This window comes from Agrilus planipennis, unplaced genomic scaffold (assembly GCF_000699045.2).
Source record: "Agrilus planipennis isolate EAB-ADULT unplaced genomic scaffold, Apla_2.0 scaffold17, whole genome shotgun sequence".
Taxonomy (NCBI): Eukaryota; Metazoa; Arthropoda; class Insecta; order Coleoptera; family Buprestidae; genus Agrilus; species Agrilus planipennis.
This window is the reverse complement of record NW_020439021.1, coordinates 1,241,347-1,261,957: the sequence shown is the minus strand read 5'-3', so window position 1 is coordinate 1,261,957 and position 20,611 is coordinate 1,241,347. Positions and strand designations below refer to the sequence as shown.

The 20,611-nt window shown below is 32.4% G+C and overlaps 1 protein-coding gene and 1 pseudogene across 1 annotated transcript in view; both read right to left on the bottom strand.

Moving 5' to 3' along the window:
* Window positions 1-5,218, bottom strand: part of LOC108744430 (putative serine protease K12H4.7) — a 10,747-nt gene extending 5,529 nt beyond the window's left edge. Inside the window, exons 1-8 of the mRNA XM_018480185.1 lie at window positions 5,118-5,218; window positions 3,888-4,019; window positions 3,495-3,676; window positions 2,859-2,970; window positions 2,462-2,585; window positions 2,201-2,336; window positions 1,825-2,081; window positions 1,262-1,379 (exon numbers count right to left, since the gene is read on the bottom strand). Coding sequence (XP_018335687.1) covers window positions 1,262-1,379; window positions 1,825-2,081; window positions 2,201-2,336; window positions 2,462-2,585; window positions 2,859-2,970; window positions 3,495-3,676; window positions 3,888-4,019; window positions 5,118-5,174 — 1,118 coding nt within the window. The 5' untranslated portion in view covers window positions 5,175-5,218. The remainder of the gene's footprint in view (window positions 1-1,261; window positions 1,380-1,824; window positions 2,082-2,200; window positions 2,337-2,461; window positions 2,586-2,858; window positions 2,971-3,494; window positions 3,677-3,887; window positions 4,020-5,117) is intronic.
* A 375-nt stretch (window positions 5,219-5,593) lies between these two features.
* On the bottom strand, window positions 5,594-20,169 carry LOC108744431 (annotated as a pseudogene).
* Window positions 20,170-20,611: the final 442 nt, after the last annotated feature.

The following is a 20,611-nucleotide window of genomic DNA, read 5'->3' as shown; positions in this document are numbered from 1 at the left end:
GTACTGTTTCGAAGTCCTGGTATGTTTTTCTTTTGATAGTCAATGAAATACGCAAGGTCTGCTAGAGCTTGATCAACAGACAAGTATTTTAAACTGTCGGTCGTTAAGTCACTATTAAATAAATAATTAATTATAAGAGATTGGTGTACACAAGATCTTACCACAATTTAATAATACGTTGTAATTAAGAAAAAGTATAATGGAAAGTAAGCGAATTACGAATGTGAAAATGGAAAAGGCCTTTGTCTAATTTTAATCTGACTAGATACACATTACTTAAAAGGTAAATTAAAGAATGTAAATCATTTTTACCCTATTGGATAACTGTTACCATAAAATCTATGCTCTGTGTGGAATAAAATGGCATTGTGTAATCGGGCTATATCAACAAACAGTCCTGATGTAATCCATCCTGCTGTTATATTCCATTCGCCCCCTATAAACACGAACATGGGGCGCCCTTCTTCATAAAACTCGTTATTTTGTATATATCTCTAAACAAAGCTTTATATTAAAAAATTATAATAACTTCTAATAATTAATATGTCAGCTTCAACATTTGCTCAAAGTTTTGAGACAAAAAATTAATTCTTTTCATCGTTTTATCCGGCTAAGTAGAATTAGTTAAGAAATTCGATTTTGCTTTTGATATTTCATATGACAGTTAAAATGAACATCTTGTAGTTATTTTAAAATGTAAAATACCATTTGCCAAGTTCTGTTGTCTGCTGGATTGAAATGGTCAACTCTTTGAGTAAGTCTAAACCATTGGGGTGATGTTCTAATTTCAGGTTCCCTGGCCGGCGGTATTCCATGTCGGATATATAATATTTCGTTCTAAATATGAGATAGAAAACATATAATTTTGTTTCATTGGGATAGTGATTGGAGAAATCGATCCAGTGATCAATAAATCAGACTGTAAGATTGACGTCCATTATTATTATATATACACATTTATTTATCTTTCGTTAGAGATTAAAAAGTTTTTATAGGATTGGACGTGCTTGATTTTTTAACACTGTAAGTAAGGAGTTTTACTCAGTAATATCGTATGATAAAAAGATAAATTTTAGCTAGGGAGCCATCTAAAGAAGATTATCATAAATTTTTCAACGGTATCTATAATACTAGGGGTTTCTTGGATTATGTTAGCAAATCATCTTAGGATTAAATTTTCATTTTTTTGACTGCCAAATAGCCAAAAAAAACGCGAATTGTACGGGGTGCTAATTTGTTATTATGAAAAGTTTTTACTTACACTTCTCCAAAAAGATCAATACAAATTTGATAATACAGATCTATTGTAAACGTGTTCCCAAAAGCTTGTGTTTGATACCAACCATATTCAGTACATGTTTGATAAAGCCATTGACGTACTTAAATAAAACGAAAATAATAAGTAATAAGTAATAAGTGTCTATTTGTAGGAAAAGGAATAGTTTTATTTTTAATAGATATTCGCCCACTTTATTATCATCATCATCATCCTAGGGTCGTCAGTCCTAAGACTGTTTAGGCACGCATCTTCACTCTTTTCTATCCTCAGCTAATCTTTTCCTAAAACTAGAACATCCGTCCCCCAGCATTGCCAATTTTAACCAAAATCAATTTTGGGATCGTTGAATTTTGTAAAACACTAAAACTACTATTTTCGTTTCCCAAATTCTGAATAATGCTAATAAACAAAATTTCTACTAATACTTCTGTATGATGACTTTTGGTTCTCTTTTGGTTTCTTCCACAACACATTAAAATTTTCAGACATCATTTCAATCTTATTTAATTATTTATTATTTATACTGATAAAAGATGATTACGTACATCTGTTTGTTCCTATAATTTGTGTTCCAGAATAATAGTCTTTAAAAAAGTCATAAGTCCATATACATGATCCTTGTGGTACTATGTAGTTAGCCAGTTTTTCTACATCAGACCCTGTGTGATTCTCGAGGCGTTCACACACGGACACCAAATCGCCAGGTTGAGCAGTTTGAACTGCATTAGCAAATGGTGATGAAAGACTTGTAAGGAAATAAGACCTATCTGGTTCTACTGAACCATTTACAGGGTTACACGAACTACAAATGCAAGTTACAAAAAAGATTAACCAATTTCCTTTCTAATTCAAATATATGTATATAAAGGTACCTTTTTGTTTGAGAGTAGGTACCTATACATAAATAAAAGGAATATTTACCGAAATATTCGTGAAAAGTTGGCAGAACCCTCTGGAGTTTCTAGCATTTCCATTGCTTCGCTCATGGCTCTTCTGATTACTTCTGGACAAGTTGGGGAAGCAAGACGTAGAGTTTCTTCCACAACATCAAAATATTCTAACGAAAGTTGGCAATTGCTTGGTATTTTGTATATTACGTATTTTCAGAAATGTGATTTATTTGAAATACTTCTATTTATAATACACATATAATAGTTATGCGTTGTTGGTCTTTTTCTTTACCTGTGAAATCAGCTTTGGCGTGTAAAGGGCCACTCGAACAATAAGCAATGTCTACTATATGAGGATATTTTAATTTTGCCCATGTTGCTAAAGTTCCTGCGTATGATGAACCAGCAACTACCACCTAAACATTAATACGAAACTAATTTTCTTTTTGCATAATCTAAGTTTAATATATGCTAACACAGCTGAGAGAATTTAAAAAATGACGACGCCCTAAACTGTTTGTGATAAATTTTCAATAAAATAAATTAAATCAAAGACATGGATAGTTTCACAAATAAATATTACACTGGTACAGTATTTAGGTACTCTTGTTGATGCCCTAATAAGGAAAAATGGCGGAGAAGATACTACAACATTTAGGTAATTAGATACGTAGTTGCTCTTTACTTACTGTACTATTTTGAAGCCCCGGTGTATTTTGCTTTTGATACTCAATAAAATACGTAAGGTCTGCTAGAGCTTGATCAGCGGACAAGTATTTCAAACTGTCGGTCTCTAAATTGCTACGAAATAAACAATAAATGAAAAAGTATAAAAGATTTGCCTACACAAATCTCTGAGAAAGAATAATCCCAGCTAAACAATGTAGTTAGCGAATGTGAAAATGGAAAATTTTTTTTGTATAATTAGTGGTAGTACGAAAATTAACAGATGATGAGTATGAAAAATTTTGTTACTGAATTGAAATGAAAATTTGGAGTAGCAGAATTAAAGTATGAATGATTTCATGTTCTTACGAAAATGAGTTGAATGGATTAATAGTTTGTGTAAAGAAAATACTGATTGAATTTGAAAATGCAGTAGCATATTGGTCGAGTAACAATGTTGAGAACAAAAGAACTTCTTGATTAATATTCTATAGCATTGATTTTAAAATTGCAAAAAAAGATAAAAATTTTAATTTTTAATAGATATCTAAGTATCAACACTTATAAAATAAAGTCGTCATTGACACAATTTCCTAACGTCCCCACAAAATTTGCCCCCTTGTGGTAGAGATACCTTAAAGAATGTAAAGGTTACTAACTTTATTGGATAACTGCCTCCATAAAATCTGTGTTCCGTGTAGAATAAAGTGGCATTATGCATTTGGGCTATATCAAAAAATAGTCCTGACGTAATCCAACCTGTTGAAATAGTCCATTCACCCCCTATAAATACGAACATGGGACCACCTTCTTCATAAAAGGCGTTATTTTGTATATATCTCTAAACAAAGCTTTATATTAAAAAATTATAATAACTTCTAATAATTAATATGTCAGCTTCAACATTTGCTCAAAGTTTTGAGACAAAAAATTAATTCTTTTCATCGTTTTATCCGGCTAAGTAGAATTAGTTAAGAAATTCGATTTTGCTTTTGATATTTCATATGACAGTTAAAATGAACATCTTGTAGTTATTTTAAAATGTAAAATACCATTTGCCAAGTTCTGTTGTCTGCTGGATTGAAATGGTCAACTCTTTGAGTAAGTCTAAACCATTGGGGTGATGTTCTAATTTCAGGTTCCCTGGCCGGCGGTATTCCATGTCGGATATATAATATTTCGTTCTAAATATGAGATAGAAAACATATAATTTTGTTTCATTGGGATAGTGATTGGAGAAATCGATCCAGTGATCAATAAATCAGACTGTAAGATTGACGTCCATTATTATTATATATACACATTTATTTATCTTTCGTTAGAGATTAAAAAGTTTTTATAGGATTGGACGTGCTTGATTTTTTAACACTGTAAGTAAGGAGTTTTACTCAGTAATATCGTATGATAAAAAGATAAATTTTAGCTAGGGAGCCATCTAAAGAAGATTATCATAAATTTTTCAACGGTATCTATAATACTAGGGGTTTCTTGGATTATGTTAGCAAATCATCTTAATGAAGATTAACGTTTTTTTAATGCCGCGCTGTTTAGTTTTTGATAACTGCTATCGACATGATTCCATCTGTAGAAACCATGCATATAAAATGTATATATCAAAAGATGAAAAATGTATTACCATATACTCGTCAAAGGGCGTCATCATATTTTGAAAAATACGATATGATACAACCATCTTCTCATATATATAAATAACATTTTACCTTATTTCATATTGGTAAGGAAAAATGTTCAGCGAACATCCAAATTAAAAATTTCTTTGTCGGTGGTTTTTATTTTTATGTTGTACGAGTTAAAATGCATATTTTGGTGAACTTGTAGAATATGTTTTTTCAACCACAACTATTTGAAACTATAACCTTCTTTTTTGAAAACTATACTAAACTAACCGAAATTAAAAAATTTTATTTATCAAAAGATAATTCTGCCTTTGATGATTTTTTGCAATAGAAAATCCCTATGGTCGGTTCTCAAACTCGCCAGTAGTGTATATACCTAATGCTATTACTTATTACTAGATAATAGTACCGTTTAGTTGCTTGGATTTGAGAATTAAACATTACCCTTTTCATAAATACTGCGATTCCGAATATAAACAAAAATTTGCATAAAAAATATTTTTCAGATAATGCTGTCATACACTACAAATAACTTTTGAAATGTAACTTCTTAAAACCACAGGCTATATTTAACAAATTGTCTGGTAAATAAACTAATGTTAAGCCAGATAAAATTATTAACACTTAAAATTTTACAGGACGCACCTCAATTGAAAACGTCCCTGTAGCCAAGACAAGTAGTGAACATAAAAATCCCCACATTTTTCTTAGTATCACTTTTGCACTTATTATTAGTCCACTGAAAAGTGAAGCTCATATGGAAAAAATCTCCATTTATATATTTGGAAATATCTAAATAATGTTAATGCATCAAAGAATAATGAATTAAGTTTCGGTTGATAAAACATGCAATATCTATTCTTTGGTACTTAAAAATTGATTGATGAGAGAATTCATTTATCTTTATCCATTAACTTAATCTTGTAATATCTGATTTTTATATTTGAACCAAAGCCAGGTAGGGTAAAAGGGATTTTTATTGTAAAATCAACCACCAACGTTTCGCCTTGGATGTAAGTTTGATGAAACATTACAGACTTGAATAGAAGGTAGACAGGAGTGAATTGGACTATTCACTTTTTATTTTTTATTTGTTATCGTGATATTTCACTTATTACAAACAAATTGTTTTATTGGATTTGTTTTATTGTTCATTTACCGTTTCTCTTTATCTCATTTATCCAGGCACTTATTGTATTCATAATCCTGGTTTTAGCCCGTTTCATCTCATCGGAATCTGCATCACTAATGGAGTCCAAATCGCCAGAATGTGACGTGCCGTTAACAATAATCGTAACTACATCCTTGTTTAAATTACGCAGTAATCCCATTTTGTACCACGGGTCCCCCGTACCATGGCATGTAACAAGCCGTGTTACATTCGGCTCTCTGCCACCATACAACGAATTTGTTCGTTGAATTCCGGAATTAACCCTCTTAGAGTCAAATCTAAAAGTTATTTAAATTGCATTCGACCTTTTAATTTATTATATTAATTTCAAAATGAGGTAAACATTTCTTGGTAATGGTTTCTCCAGTAGGGATCACTAATTTTGAGAATTTTTACTTTTTACTTACTCTTTACCAAAAAGGTCGCGGCACATGTGATAATACATATCTACTGTAAATGAGTTACCAAAACCATGTGTTTGAAACCAACCAAATTCATTACACAATTGATACGTCCATTGACGAGCTTAAATAAAAGAAAAGATGTAATTAATGCCTTTTTAGAGTTTATAACATATCTTTTGCCTAATCCAAACTAATTACAGTAATTCATTTGTAAAAACACTGGATATGGAATTTCGAGTTTTCTAATATCTCATTATTTCTTATTACTAACAAAAACTGGAAACAAATATGAGGGGCATAATTAACCGAATTAATCAATTCAATCCCATCTGTATTTTCTTCGATCAAGAGTTTTCGTTAAATTGACCAGTCACTACAGTATGCATCTCATAATTTTATCAAAAGTAATATAACGATTAGAATTGGATATAGTAGGCATTAGTGAAGTCTGTTGGCCCGAAGCTGGAGAGTTCTGGAGTGGAGACAGGGCAAAAGATTAGTATGTTTGGATTTGCAGATGATATAGCAGTATTAATATCTAACAAGAAGGAGTTAGAGATAGTTTTAAATAAAATGGAAGCGGTATTGACAAAACAGTACTGTATGAAAATAAACAAAAGTAAAAGAAAAATACTTGTGTGCAAGGGAAGAAAAAGTAGGTAAAGAGCGAATATAAAGATAGGAGACGAAAAATTAGTGGCCGATTTTAGATATCTAGGAAGTCAGATAAGTCAGGACGGAAGGAATAGTAGGTATATAAAGCAGAGGATAGCGCAGGGTCGTGTCGCCTTTAATAAAAAAAGTCACTTCTTCGCGAACGGTTAATTTAGAAATTCAAAAAAGATTGTTAAAGATGTATGTTTGGAGCGCGGCGCTGTACGGGTGCGAAACATGGAAAGGGTTGAAAGCGTTATAATGTGGTGTTATAGGCGAATGATGAGGATACCGTGGATAGAGAAGGTTAGAAATAAAGAGGTATTAGAAAGAATAGGAGAGGACTCTTTGGAATTCAAAAAGAAGGTTAGGAAGACACTTTCTCAGGCATGAAGGTCTAGTCAGAGACATATTAGAGGCAGAAACGGGAGAGTTAGGAGGGGTAGAGGTAGACCTAGATTGTTCTAGTTTTAGGGAAATGCGAAGATTACCTCAAGATATAAAAGAGTGGAGGTGCCTGTCCAATCAGTTTTAGGACTGACGACCTTATGATGATGAATAAAACAATTAGTTAACTATAAATTTCGATATACAGTAGCAATTAAAAATTTGGTATCGTGTTTATGAGGTAAGTTCTCCAACTAACCCTCATTGGTTTTAAACTTACTATCGTCGTTTGTTCCTGCTTGAGTATCAGAAAGAGTTTCTATCATATCGTCATAAGAATCTATACACCCGTAGACCGTTGCATCATACTTAGATAATTTTTCTATATCAGAACCTGTTTGATTTTCCAGGGTTCTACACACAGCCGATACATCGCCTGGCCGCGCAAACTGAACTGTAACACCAATGGATGACACAACGGAGCTAAGAAAATATGATCTATATGGATCTACTGAACCATTTAGAGGATCACAAGTACTAGAAAAGAAATTAAAAACACTATTTGAGTGTTGTCTTCCCCAAAGGTACTTCTTTAATGTAATAAAACATAAATAAATGTAATACCCACTTAAACTGTTTTGATAATTTAGCAATACCCTCTCGAGTTTTTAACATTCCCAGTATTTTAACCATGGCATTTCTGATTAGTTCCAGACATGTTGGGGAGACAAGACGTATGGTTTCTTCCACAACTTCAAAATATTCTACAGAAAAATGACAAATGCTTCATATTTTATAATCACAGACGAATGTCTCAATTTTTACTTTTCCATATTTAATTGCATACGAATGTTTATATGTTAGTCTTTAGTTACCTGTGAAATTTGCTTTGGCATATAAAGGACCACTGGAAGAATAAGCAATATCTATTACATTAGGATATTTTTCTCTTCCCCATGTTGCTAAGGATCCTGCATACGATGAACCTCGAACTACCACCTAATATTTATTATAAAATTAATTTTCTGTTGATACAGGCGAATACAACTGAGAAAAGCACGGTTAAACTGAGGGATGGGTGGTTTGTATTCCATACAGGATTATCGATAAATTTTCTTAAAAGAGAAATTTATCATTGCATTTTTCCATGCTCAGTAAAGGATACAGCATTTGTTGTTGTTTTCACTAATATTTAAAAATTGATTTTTGAATATTTCTCTTCGCAAAAGCGAATCAAAATCCATGTATTAAATAGTAATAGGCAGAAATTTTTCTCAAACCCATGTATATCTAATCTACACATATTTGGCTTCTTTATCTCGAGAGTATCTTCCATGGTTGTATTTGCTCGTAAAGCTTTTTGCTTTCTCTCCTTTTCCATATCTAAGTCACTCGTAAATAATGGTCTCTTGTTTTTACTTTTTATTAAAAATATGGAGAAGGTGCTCGGTATACTATTAATATAAATATCTAGTACCTAATAGTAAAAGTTGATGCATTGTACTAATAGGCACTAAAACCTTTTCTGGAATACGGTGATCATATAAGTGAACAAAAAATGAAAATCGGATCAAAAGTTTAGAAGAAAATAGAAGACATACATAGGTAGGTGCTATTACATAATACTGAAAGTCCTTTGAAGAAACAAGTGTATAATCTGGATAGGTCTAATTGAAACTCACTTTAATTGGTTTACTATATACTGAATAGCAATTAAATATAATGTAAAGATGAGTTTTTAGTTGTGTTCTTTTTTTAAAGCTCTTTTGTGGACCAGTTGTAATGATGCAATGTTCATTACTTACTATACTGTTTTGAAGTCCTGGAATGTTTTGCTTTTGGTACTCAATAAAATACTTCAGGTCTTCTAGAGCTTGATCAACAGACAAGTATTTCAAACTGGAGGTATTTAGATCTCTAGGAAATAAACAACAAAATACCAAATTAACAATAACAACTTGCAATTAATCGTAGTGAAAGAAAGCAGTAAGCGAGTCGCGAAAATGAAAATGGAAAATAATAAAATAAAGAATATAAATGTTATTCAGGTACCTTATTGGGTAACTTTCGCCATAATATCTGTGTTCTGTATAGAATAAAATGCCTTTGTGCCAAAGAGCCCTACCATAGTCCAGTCTGTTGAAATTGTCCATTCGCCTCCTATAATTACGAACATCGGGGCACCTTGTTGATAAAAGTCGCTATTTTGTACATATCTCTAAACAGAGAATTACATTCAAAAATAGGTACCCGAAGATTTTACTGTCAACTTTTCTTTAAATTAATGGGTAATGAATTTTTAAGAAAAAATTAATTCTTCTTATCTTTTTATCAGTTATATAGAATTCATTGAAAAGGATCAGATTTTGATTTTGATTTCATTCCCAGTCGCAATTTTTAAATTTATTATTTTAAAACTTAACTTTTAGTTTTAGATGAGAACTTAAACTTCTATTTAAGTTTAAACATTATTTTTGACTACCCTTTGGCAGTATACGAAAGCATCAAAGAAATTAGAGTATTTAGGTTTAACAGAATTTCGAAGATTTCTAGTCGGGTTATAAAACAGTTAAGATTATTTTTTTTTAAATATTTTAAAGTTTAAAATTTACCATTTTCCACGTTCTGTTGTCTGCGGGGTTAAAATGGTCAACTTTTTGAGTAATTGTACCCCATTCGGGTGATGTTCTAATTTCAGGTTCCTTAGCCGGCGGTATTCCGTGGCGGAGGAATGATATTTTACCCTAAAGAATTTTTGTAGTGAAATAGAGAATGAAAGAGAAATCCCAAGAAAACACATAAGAAGAATGTCTAGAACTATAGTCATACTTAACAAAATTTTTTGAATAATTTCAAGATTTTACATTTTTACGTTTAAAATCTCCAAGGACAAACCTCAACCAAAAATTTTCCTGTAGCCAATAAAGGTATTAGTATACCGAAAAGTCTCCACATTTTTGTTACACTTATTATTGACTTACTCTTTTATTTTTCGTTAAACAGTAAGACTGTTCAAAAACTGTATATGTACCTACTTTCCTTTTATATATAGCACTATTGTATCAGAAAATAAGGAATTATCTTGAAATTGATAATGTCAAATACTTAAAATGTCGTAATATTTAAATTGCTACATTACACTTAATCCCTTAATATGCTTAACTATCGTAGTTTTTTTCGTGTTTTCAGTTTGTATTGGTTTTTAACATACCAATATTTAAAGTCATATGTTTTTAGAGGCAGAAACAGGAGTTAAGAGGAGTAGAGGTAGACCTAGATTAGATTACTGTTCGCAAATAGTTAAGGATGTGGGATGTTCTAATTTTAGGGAACTGCGAAAGGTGCGTGTCCAACCAATCTTAGGACTGACGATCTTATGATGATGATGATATGTTTTTATTAGTATCATACTGTGCGCGTTTAATTGTAAGTTAGAAATCATTATAGTTATCTCAAGATACACGAGTCAGTTGCTAGTGCGTCATTCAATTTTTTTCTCGTGTTTTTCTTTAAATTTTTGTCCTGATTAACCACTACGACATGTCTCCAGATAATATATTGCATTTGGGCTATATCAAAAAATAGTCCTGACGTAATCCAACCTGTTGAAATAGTCCATTCACCCCCTATAAATACGAACATGGGACCACCTTCNATAATAAAACAAGATAATCTTAAACTAAGAAAATACGTTATTCTAATACCTAGATTAAGAAGCATTATTAAATATTAATATTAATATTACAAAATCGTATTCAGAGAACAACTTTATCAAACGGATATTGATTTTTCCTTATCGGTCTGGTAAAAGTTTTCATCGGGATCTCTTGTTGTGTTTCGCCGATACTGGTGTTTTGATAAGAAGATTCATCGGTTGATGGTAATGATGGGGTTACAGTAATCCTGTTTGTTCTTCTAGCGTCGTTAAAGTTAAATATTTTCACACACGGATTATTAGCGACAGCACAGCACTTCACTCGTTTCCAGGGGGTAAATAGTTTTAAACATCCCGGACAACAACACCAACACAATAAAATTGTTAATAAAAGTCCACATATTGTTGCAAAGATTGTATAGGTCCAGTTGCTCCGAATTTGCAGAAGGGGCTTCTTTAGCTGGTCTCGTATGTTTCCATCAAATTGTCGCAATTTCTCTTCAGCTATTTTGATATCTTGTTGTTTGAATAATTTCATGTGTAGAGGTTCGACGTTGACATGTTTAATTTGATGTAAATTAGGAATACAGCAATCTTCTGGAATATCTGGTAGTGTAACATTCGTCGTTACATTGGATGTTTGTTTTTCATTGGCAGTGATACGTATTCCGTTATTTAGATATCCTACACAGCCGGTCTCGAGCTGAATAAATGAGGATGCAACCAAGGGAATTTTCTGGAGGTCGCTCTGCGGACAATGGACCATTAAGCTTCCATTTGACGTTGCGTAAAACAACCAAAGGTTATCAGCCACTTTCTGTAATAGTTCTTCTTGTAACTTCAGGTGTAGGACTTCACATTCTTCAGGCATTTTACTGTTTTTAAACAGTTTGACTTCACAGCGGCTCGTCGAAGATATGGGTTGTGGATTAACATTCTTACAAATCCAAACTCCTTCTATATCGATGCAGTCATTAATATTTTCTATTTCTGCCCATGTTGTACCATAAATGTCGACAGCCAAATAAGGGTTAAGAGGAATAATTGTTTGGTAGATGTTATTTTTAATATTATAGGAAGGATAAGGATAGAGTCTATAAAGTTCTAATACAATATTTGAGACTAAAGGAATCTCGAGATCTGTAACTATTTTAGAATCAAGCAAAAATATTGAAGGTTTTATTATAGCATAATATTTATGTATATTTTGAATGTCTATTTCGAATGGCAATATGTCATCAGAAGATAGTTGACTCTTTATGAATTTCAGTTGGTCTTGCAAAACTTTCGGACTTATCATTTCCGGATGCAGCAAGCCAATCCTCGCATACGTCAACGTATTTAAAATCTTTGAGGTTTCTGTCTTTAAAATAAAAATCATTTCTTGTATTAATTGAGCCGTATTAATCAGATTAGTTATAAATTTGAATCTGTTAATTTCGTTATCTACTGATTTAGACCAATTACCTAATTTTTGAAAATTGAGTTCGATTGTTTTTTCGTTTGAGTTAATTTTCGAAAAGGTGTCGTTTAATGTTTTTAAAGTAGCTTTAGTAATGTGAGATTGTTCGCCCATTAATTTAAGAGTTTCCTTGTTTGATTCTTGTAACTGATCGATCGCTTCATTATAAAACTTTTCGTTTGTTTCGTCTAACGTCCCAAAAATCGTATGCATTGCTCTACCAAATATTGACATCCATGCACGTTTAATGCGCCGTGAGGGGAATGAACTAACTATGTCATTAATATCGTTTTCTAAATATGAGATTTCCGTATCTATTATTAGTTGATGACGAGATTTAAAATCTAATTGAACTGAATTTGTTCCTAAAGCTTTTAGTCTATTATTATAAGAATGAATTGTCTCTAACTGTCGAAATAATGGTTTTATATCGGTGTAAATTATTAGTTTCCATTGTGTGTATGAACTTGACATGGGTCCTAAGTTGTGGTAGTAGAGGCCTGTATTGTTTAGGGGTGTAATTTTAATGGGGTTTATGGCTGTTATTGCCCTGCAACAAAGTTTAATTGTTAATAAACGGTTTTATTTGTTCGATATTGACTATTGCATTTCTATTACGTTTGCGTTTGGAAATTTCAAAGTTCTTTGGACCTATTATTTTAATAATATCATATGGACCTTCCCATAAAGCTTCATTAGTTTTTTTGTTTATAATTAAGTTTCTTAAGAGTACTTTATCACCTAACTTATATTCAGGTAACGGTTTCAGTTTCTCATCGTGTTTTGCTTTTGTAGTCTCTTTAAATGAAGTTAAGTTTTCTTTCGCTTTGTTTCGAGCTATATCTAATGTTTCTTTCAAATTTCTTAGGTAATCATCAGCTAAGATTTCCTTTAATTCGCGAGGGTAATTTATATTTTGGTGTTTAAAACCAAACAAAAGTTCGAACGGTGTAAATTTTGTTCCCTTATGTTTGGAAGTGTTATAACTTAATACCGCGAACCTTAACGCTGTTTTCCATAAGTCAATATTATTATTTTCATTGAGCAAATAGGTACGAATCGTGTCTTTAAGAGTCGCGTGAAACCTTTCTATTGAACCATTACTTTTTGGGTGGTAAGAAACAGAAAATGTATGATCAATTTTGAGTAATTTTTCTAAGTTACGGAGTGTTTTATTTAAAAATTCGCAACCTTGATCCGAATGTAGCCGTTCGGGAAAACCGAAGTTCTGAAAGGATTTAATTAAAGCTTTGGTCATTTCTTTAGCTGTTTTGTCTTTTAACGGATAGGCTTGAACAAATTTAGTAAGTTGATCTTGCATTGTAAGAACATGAAAGGTATTTTTCTCGATAGAAATATCCATCAAATCTATATCTATTCGTTCAAACGGTTTATTCGGAACTGATACTAACGTGAGCGGACTCTCATAATTTCGCCTAACTGTCTTAGCTTTTTGACAGATTTCGCACGAGTGTATAAAACGAGTTACATCTTTTTGCATATTAGTCCAAAAGAATTTTTCTTGTAATTTTAAAACTGTTTCATTTATTCCTTTATGACCAAATATGGCAGGTGTGTGATTTTCTTTTATTAAATTATTGATTTGATCTTCGTTGAGTGGATTAAAATATTTGCAAAGTACATTTATCCTATTCTTAATATTAAACCTACTAGCAATGTATGTAATTTGACTTAAAAGTTCGGTATTTTTATCTGCATTTAAAACAAAAATGTCGGTTTGTACTGTATCATAGGAGGTAAGAATAATGATTAATTTATTAAATATTTCCGATTGTTCAACATCATTAACAGGGAAGTATTCTAAGTTGTCATAATTTTTAGATGAGTACATTTTAATGTTATCAATTTGATTTTCATGGGTAAAATCTAACTTCATGACGTTTAACTGTTTATTTGTCTGATTGTCGAGGAAAACAAGTGGTCCATTAGGAACTACTATTTCTTTAACTATTTTAATGCGGTCGGTCTCTGGTAAATTGTCCTTAGTGTTTACATAGTTGTCAAAGTCTATGTCTGTTTTGGGGATTTTATCATTACTACAAATTGCCGAACCGTTATCTGCAATCGTAGAGTAAGGAGTCACATCAGTATTTTCATTTGTCGTAATTGCATTAAGTAAATCGTCATTTTCGATTACATCTACGTTCTCTAAAAGATTCTGAAGGTCTTCGGTGGAATCGTTAATATCTGCATTTTTAATAAATTCCTGTAAGTCTCTATCAATTTCAGAAAGGTCATAGTCTTCTTTTTTATTAAGAATTTTTATTTGGATCCTAGACAGAGCGTCAGCATTACGATTTAAGGAGCCTTTTTTGTATACGATTTCATAGTCGTACTCCTCCAGCTTTAGGCGCCAACGAGCAAGACGACTACCGGGATCTTTAATAGAGAATAGCCACGTAAGTGGTCTATGATCGGTTACTATTTTAAATTTTCGTCCGAAAAGATACGGCCGAAAATGTTTACACGACCAAACTATTGCTAGCAATTCGCGTTCGATAGTTGAGTAACGCGTTTCCGCACCGTTCAAAGTTCTAGACGCATAGGCGACGGGTAGGTCTTTACCTATCGGGCCCTGACTTAAAATAGCGCCAATTGCATAACCTGATGCGTCGGTAGTCAATACAAAGGGTTCCTCGAAATTTGGATATTGAAGAATGGGGTCGGAGATAAGGAAATTTTTCAGTACTTCAAAGCTTTCAATACACTCGTTAGAGAATACAAATGGTGTGTCCTTTTTTAACAAGAGTGTGAGTGGTTTCGCGATTTTTGCATAGTTATTGATGAATCGCCTATAATACCCGGTTAAACCCAAGAAAGCCCGCACGTCTTTTTGATTTTTAGGTGTTCTAAAATTTTGTATCACTTTGATCTTGTCGGGATTTGGCTTTATACCATCGGGGGTTACTAGATGTCCTAAATATGCCACTTCCTTACGCAAAAACTCACACTTGTCAGGCTGTATTTTTAAGTTGTGGTCTCTGAGACGTTTAAGAACAGCGACGAGTCTTTCATTGTGTTCTTGCAGTGTGCTACCGTAAATAACTATATCATCTAGGTATACCAAACACTGATGACTTGTCAAACCTGCAAGTACATTATTCATGACTCGTTGAAATGTTGACGGCGCATTCTTTAGCCCGAAAGGCATTCTTAAAAATTCAAAATGACCTTCCTCGGTGGAAAAGGCTGTTTTCTCTATACTACTGTCGTTCATCTCTATTTGATGGAAACCGCTGGTTAAATCTAGGGTAGTAAAATAAGAACTCCTACCTAAGTTATCCAATATTTCCGTAATGTTAGGGAGTGGATACTTATCGGAAACTGTTTTTTCATTTAGTTTACGATAGTCGATAACAACCCTCCATTTTTGTTTACCGGAAGCATCCAACTTCTTGGGTACTACCCATACCGGACTTGACCATGGGGAAAACGACGGTCTAATGATATTTTGGTTTAACATTTTTTTAATTTGATCCTGTACCTCCTTTTTATGAATTTTAGGATACCGATAACTCTTTACAAAAGAAGGGGGATTATTACCGGTATTAATGTCGTGTTTAATTGTCGACGCGAATGTGAGTTTATCGCCCTCAAGGTAGAATATATCCCAAAATTCTCTACAAATTTCAATAATATGAATTTTCTCTTCTTCATTTAGATGTTCTAAACGAAGCAAGTTTTGAATTTCCTTTTGTCTTTCAACTTTGAAATTTAAATTTGATGTCGAATTGAAATGTAACAATTTTGAATTTGATAAGTCAGGTACCTCATCGAATTGTAAGTCGGTTTGCTTTATGGTGGTATTAATTATTTCGTCTGTAGTATTAAGGCAAGTCGTCAATATTTCACTGTCAGAATTAGTTTTTACAATGCAGTTAGGAAAATTAAGGTTTTGTATGTTAGTCTTGTTTAAGATAAAATCTTGATTTGGCTTTAAGTCGGTTTTTAATTTTACAATAGATTCGCTACGCGGACTAATGGTTAAGTAATTGATCGTTTTCTTTTCTGATATAAAAATTTTATATTTCTTATTGTTTAGTCTAAGTATATTCTTAGTGAAATCTATCTCTACACCGTATTTTTTTATGAAATCCATCCCTAAAATACCGTCAGCGGCTATATTCAAGGGAGCCACGTGAAATGAAAACGGGATTCCAAAAGGTTTTAACTTACATTTACCTAACGATCTAATACAAGAATTTTCACCTGAAATGCCAGAAATTTCTATTAATTTAGATTGATCTAATTTAGTGTCTTTAGGAACTACCTTAGGTAATATAACGGATATTCCCGCACCTGTATCGATCAAAATCCTATAATTTTTATCTAATAGTTTAAAATTAATGTACGGCATACGTTTAAATGATACGTGTTCGTTCATGTTTAATATATTATTATTGGAGGTTTTAGATATTAATTGAGTTCTACCTCCTCCTCGGTGGAACTCTGAAAATCGTTTAAATGATTTTCGTCTCCTGAAGATTCGTCTGTCGAGCTGTCATTATTTAAATGTTGAGTCTTTGTTTTCGTAAATTTTTCCCTATCTTTCCTTTGTTTTTTATAACAAGAGGTAACATCGTGACCTTTGATTTTGCAAAAACTACAAACTACATCCCTATTACTACTGTTACTAATATTATTGTTAGAAGTACTTGTTGAATGTTCCGACTTTGAAAAATTCTGTTTCGGTTTCTGTTTGTGTAACGTTTTTATGTGTTTGTTTTGTGACCTAAACAGCTGGAATTGTTCTTGATTTCTTCTTTCTTTATTTCGTTTTTCCTGTTCCCTAGCATATAGATACGCGTCTTCTAATCCTTGCGGATCTCTCGGGTTTACAGCTAATTCTATATCTGAACTAATATTCATTAAGAAAATACTTTTGGATAATTTTTCAACTAACTCTTGTACGGCTTCTTCTGGGGAAGCGTCTTTCCTAACTGATTCGGTTACTGCTATGGTTAATCTATCTCTAATTTCTGCAATTTTATTATAAGTTAATTTGACGTTATTGTCATTTTTAATTCTAAACAGGTCTCCAAACAGATTTTCGACAGATTTTTCTGAACCAAAATTTTGATTTAAAAGGTTCCTTATACTAAGCCATAATGTAAGTTTTCTATTTAGTATTAAATTTGCTGCCCTACCACGTAGTTTTGAACATGCTATTCTAACTAACACTGGTTTCAAACTTTCTGGAGCATTTTCGTAGGCATAATCAACACAAGAAATGAAATGTGCTACCGGAATATTATCGCCGTCAAAATCTGGGATAATTTTAATTAGGTAATCAAAGAGTAACCTATCTTCTGAAGTAGTAGACATTGTTATTGACGTAAAAAGATTATTTTCTGATTCTGTTAAGACATTATACCTGCGGGCTTCCCCGAATCCTTCTAATTGCCGCCTTCGTTGCATTCGCAGTGCATCTGCCTTGTATTCTTGAAATTTGGTTTTTCCCTAAATTATAACACCATTGTGTACCATCCAGCTACGAACCTTTTGGTGTACGTGACTAGTGTCGTTGGGAGTAGTGACCCGGGAAAAATTCCATAAACAGAAATAACACAAGTGGGAGAAATAGGTTGAGATAAAAAAAGGACAGAACAGTTCAGAAAAGACAGTATTAGCACATCCATCAAAGCAATCGCTTCAAAATTCAATTCATTTTTGTAATCTTAAGTTTAAGTGTGTATGTATAGGGTTAATAAACGTATTTAATGATACGCATCTTATTAATCGGACATACGCTGGTCCTTCGAGTTGTTTAATTGTTCTTACCGAACAATATATGTGGTACAGCAGTACACCGGCGAAAGATAGGTATATAAGTTTTTTTACTTTTCCTTCGCCAAGCGAGCCAAGCTCCGTAACATTGGTCCTTCGAGCCGGATAGTTTTTTTTTGTGTCGAATTCGAATCAACTAACCATCATCTTTAATCATCGTCTACACTACGACCTGTTATAGTGGAACGTGTCAACATCCCGCAGCTGCATCATCGTAATTTGAGGAAACAATCGTAAGTGCGAAATTTCACTCTCTTTCCTTTCATCCTATTTCCTATATATTAACATCTATATAGTTGCATCAATTTGAGTCATGGCCGAAGTAAAGTTCCTCATAAGTCAAAAAACAACCCTAAAATCGAGAGTCACCAGACTTCAAAATAAATTAATTGAAACTGAAGGCAAGTCAGAAATAACCCCTAAAGATGTTGACCAATTGAAAGGTCGTGTAGCGATGTTTGAACCTAGTTTAAAGGAATTCGAAACAATTTATAATAAATTAGTAAGTTTAGTGGATGATTATAATGATGTAGACGAGTTAGCAAACTTTGAAGATTCGTATTTTGAAGTTTTGTACAACATAAAAGCGTTTTTAGCAAAATTCAATTCAGATGAGGGTAATGTGACTGTTCAAAATAATTCCAGCGATTTCAACATTAAAAATCCTAGCATAAATAATTCTTTAATTCAACTTCCGAGTGTATCACTACCATCATTTAGTGGTGATTACGAAAATTGGGTAGAATTTCATGACGCCTTTTGTTCTCTAGTTCATTCTAACCACAGTTTATCAGACATACAGAAGTTTTACTATCTAATTTCATGTTTGAAGGGCGAGGCTGCACAAGCTATTCGTTCTTTAAAGGTATCGTCAGAGAATTATACAATAGCATGGAATATTTTACGTAAGCGTTTTGAGAATAAAAAATTGATAATCCAGAATAATATTAGGGCCTTATTTAGCTTAGAACCTATACAAAAGGATACACATGTAATATTACAAAGAATGTTAGATGACATCTTAAAAATCCAACAAAGTTTAAAAAATTTTGAACAGCCAACCGTAGATACCCTGCTAATTTACATAATTACTTCTAAATTAAGCAATAGCACGCGATATGAGTGGGAATTATTTAAGCCTTCAGATGAATTTCCAACATTTGAAGAATTTTTAAATTTTTTAGAGAAACGGTGTCATTTTCTGGGATCATTAGAGGTAAATCGAAACCAACAATTACTATCAAACACGCCAAATAAGCATTCTAAATTGATTCAAAAATCATTTATATCGACATCCAAGCATGATTGTGTAGNAAATAGTTAATATTCATTTTTTTAACTATTTTATGATCTAAAATTTACCATTTGCCATCTTCTACTGTCTGAAGAGTTGAAATGGTCAACTCTTTGAGTAAATGTACTCCATTCTACGGATGCTCTAGTTTCACGTTGCTTGGCGGGCGGTACTCCACGGCGAAGGAATAATTTACCCTAAACAAAGTAATTTATTTCTGATGCACTGTCATCCTTGATGCATTTCTTAATTACTGACTCTTCAATGAGTAAATTCGGAACAAAAAAATGCCAATCACTGGTCTAACAGAGATGTCAAGAGTATCTGTACATGACGCTGCATAGTAACAGTAAATTGTGAAATAAATACTATTCTTTTTATAAATATATACGCATTTATAAGTAAATTAAATTCCAGATTAGAATGTCATAGATTAGCTCAGGAAAGGAAGGAGATGAGGTGTAGAGGTATGATGATGATGCACTACTCAATAATTTTTGAAATTTCAAGAACAATTCAAGATTTTTAAGTAAATGATGTTAGAATATTGTATTTTATAAATTAATTCTGTTGCATGAGAAAACAATAAGGAATCACAAAAGCAGACATAAGAAATGTAATTTTGTGAATCGTGTAACAGCTTATCTTAGATGCAAACCAAAACGAAAAAGCTAAGAAAGTCTACAAGATTTTTTTTTCTTTCAAATTCTTACGTATAAAATTTACAAGGACCTACCTCAGTCGAAAACGTTCCTGTAGTTAATAGAACTATTAGCGTGACGAAAAGTCCCCACATTTTTGTTACACTTACTATTACTATTCTACTTTTCAGTGAACTGTGAGACTTATTTCAAAAAATTTAAGGTACCTACTCTCCTTTTATATGTAATAGTAGGCATTGTATCAGAAAAAAGTAATTATCTTTCAACAGATAACGTCAAAAATTTAAAACAAAACATTAAATGGGTACATTACATTTACTTTATTCAACACCCTGTATATTACGGGTGACGGTGAGTGTATTAAGGGGTACTTTCCGTTTCTGTTGGTTTTTTGCGGGGAATATCGTCCTAATTTTATGTTTTTTTGTGACCAGTAGATTTAAGAATGCATTTTTTAATTGTATACATGCCTCTATTTGTTGTGTTTTATTACGACACACGTGTTGGAGGGTCCTTCAAACTTTTTGTGTTTTCTTTGTAACTTTCTATCCTGATAAATTTCTACGAGTCTCAAGATAAAAATTGATATTATACAAATTTTAAGTGGATTACTTAATAATCGAATTCAGTTTTATACTTATA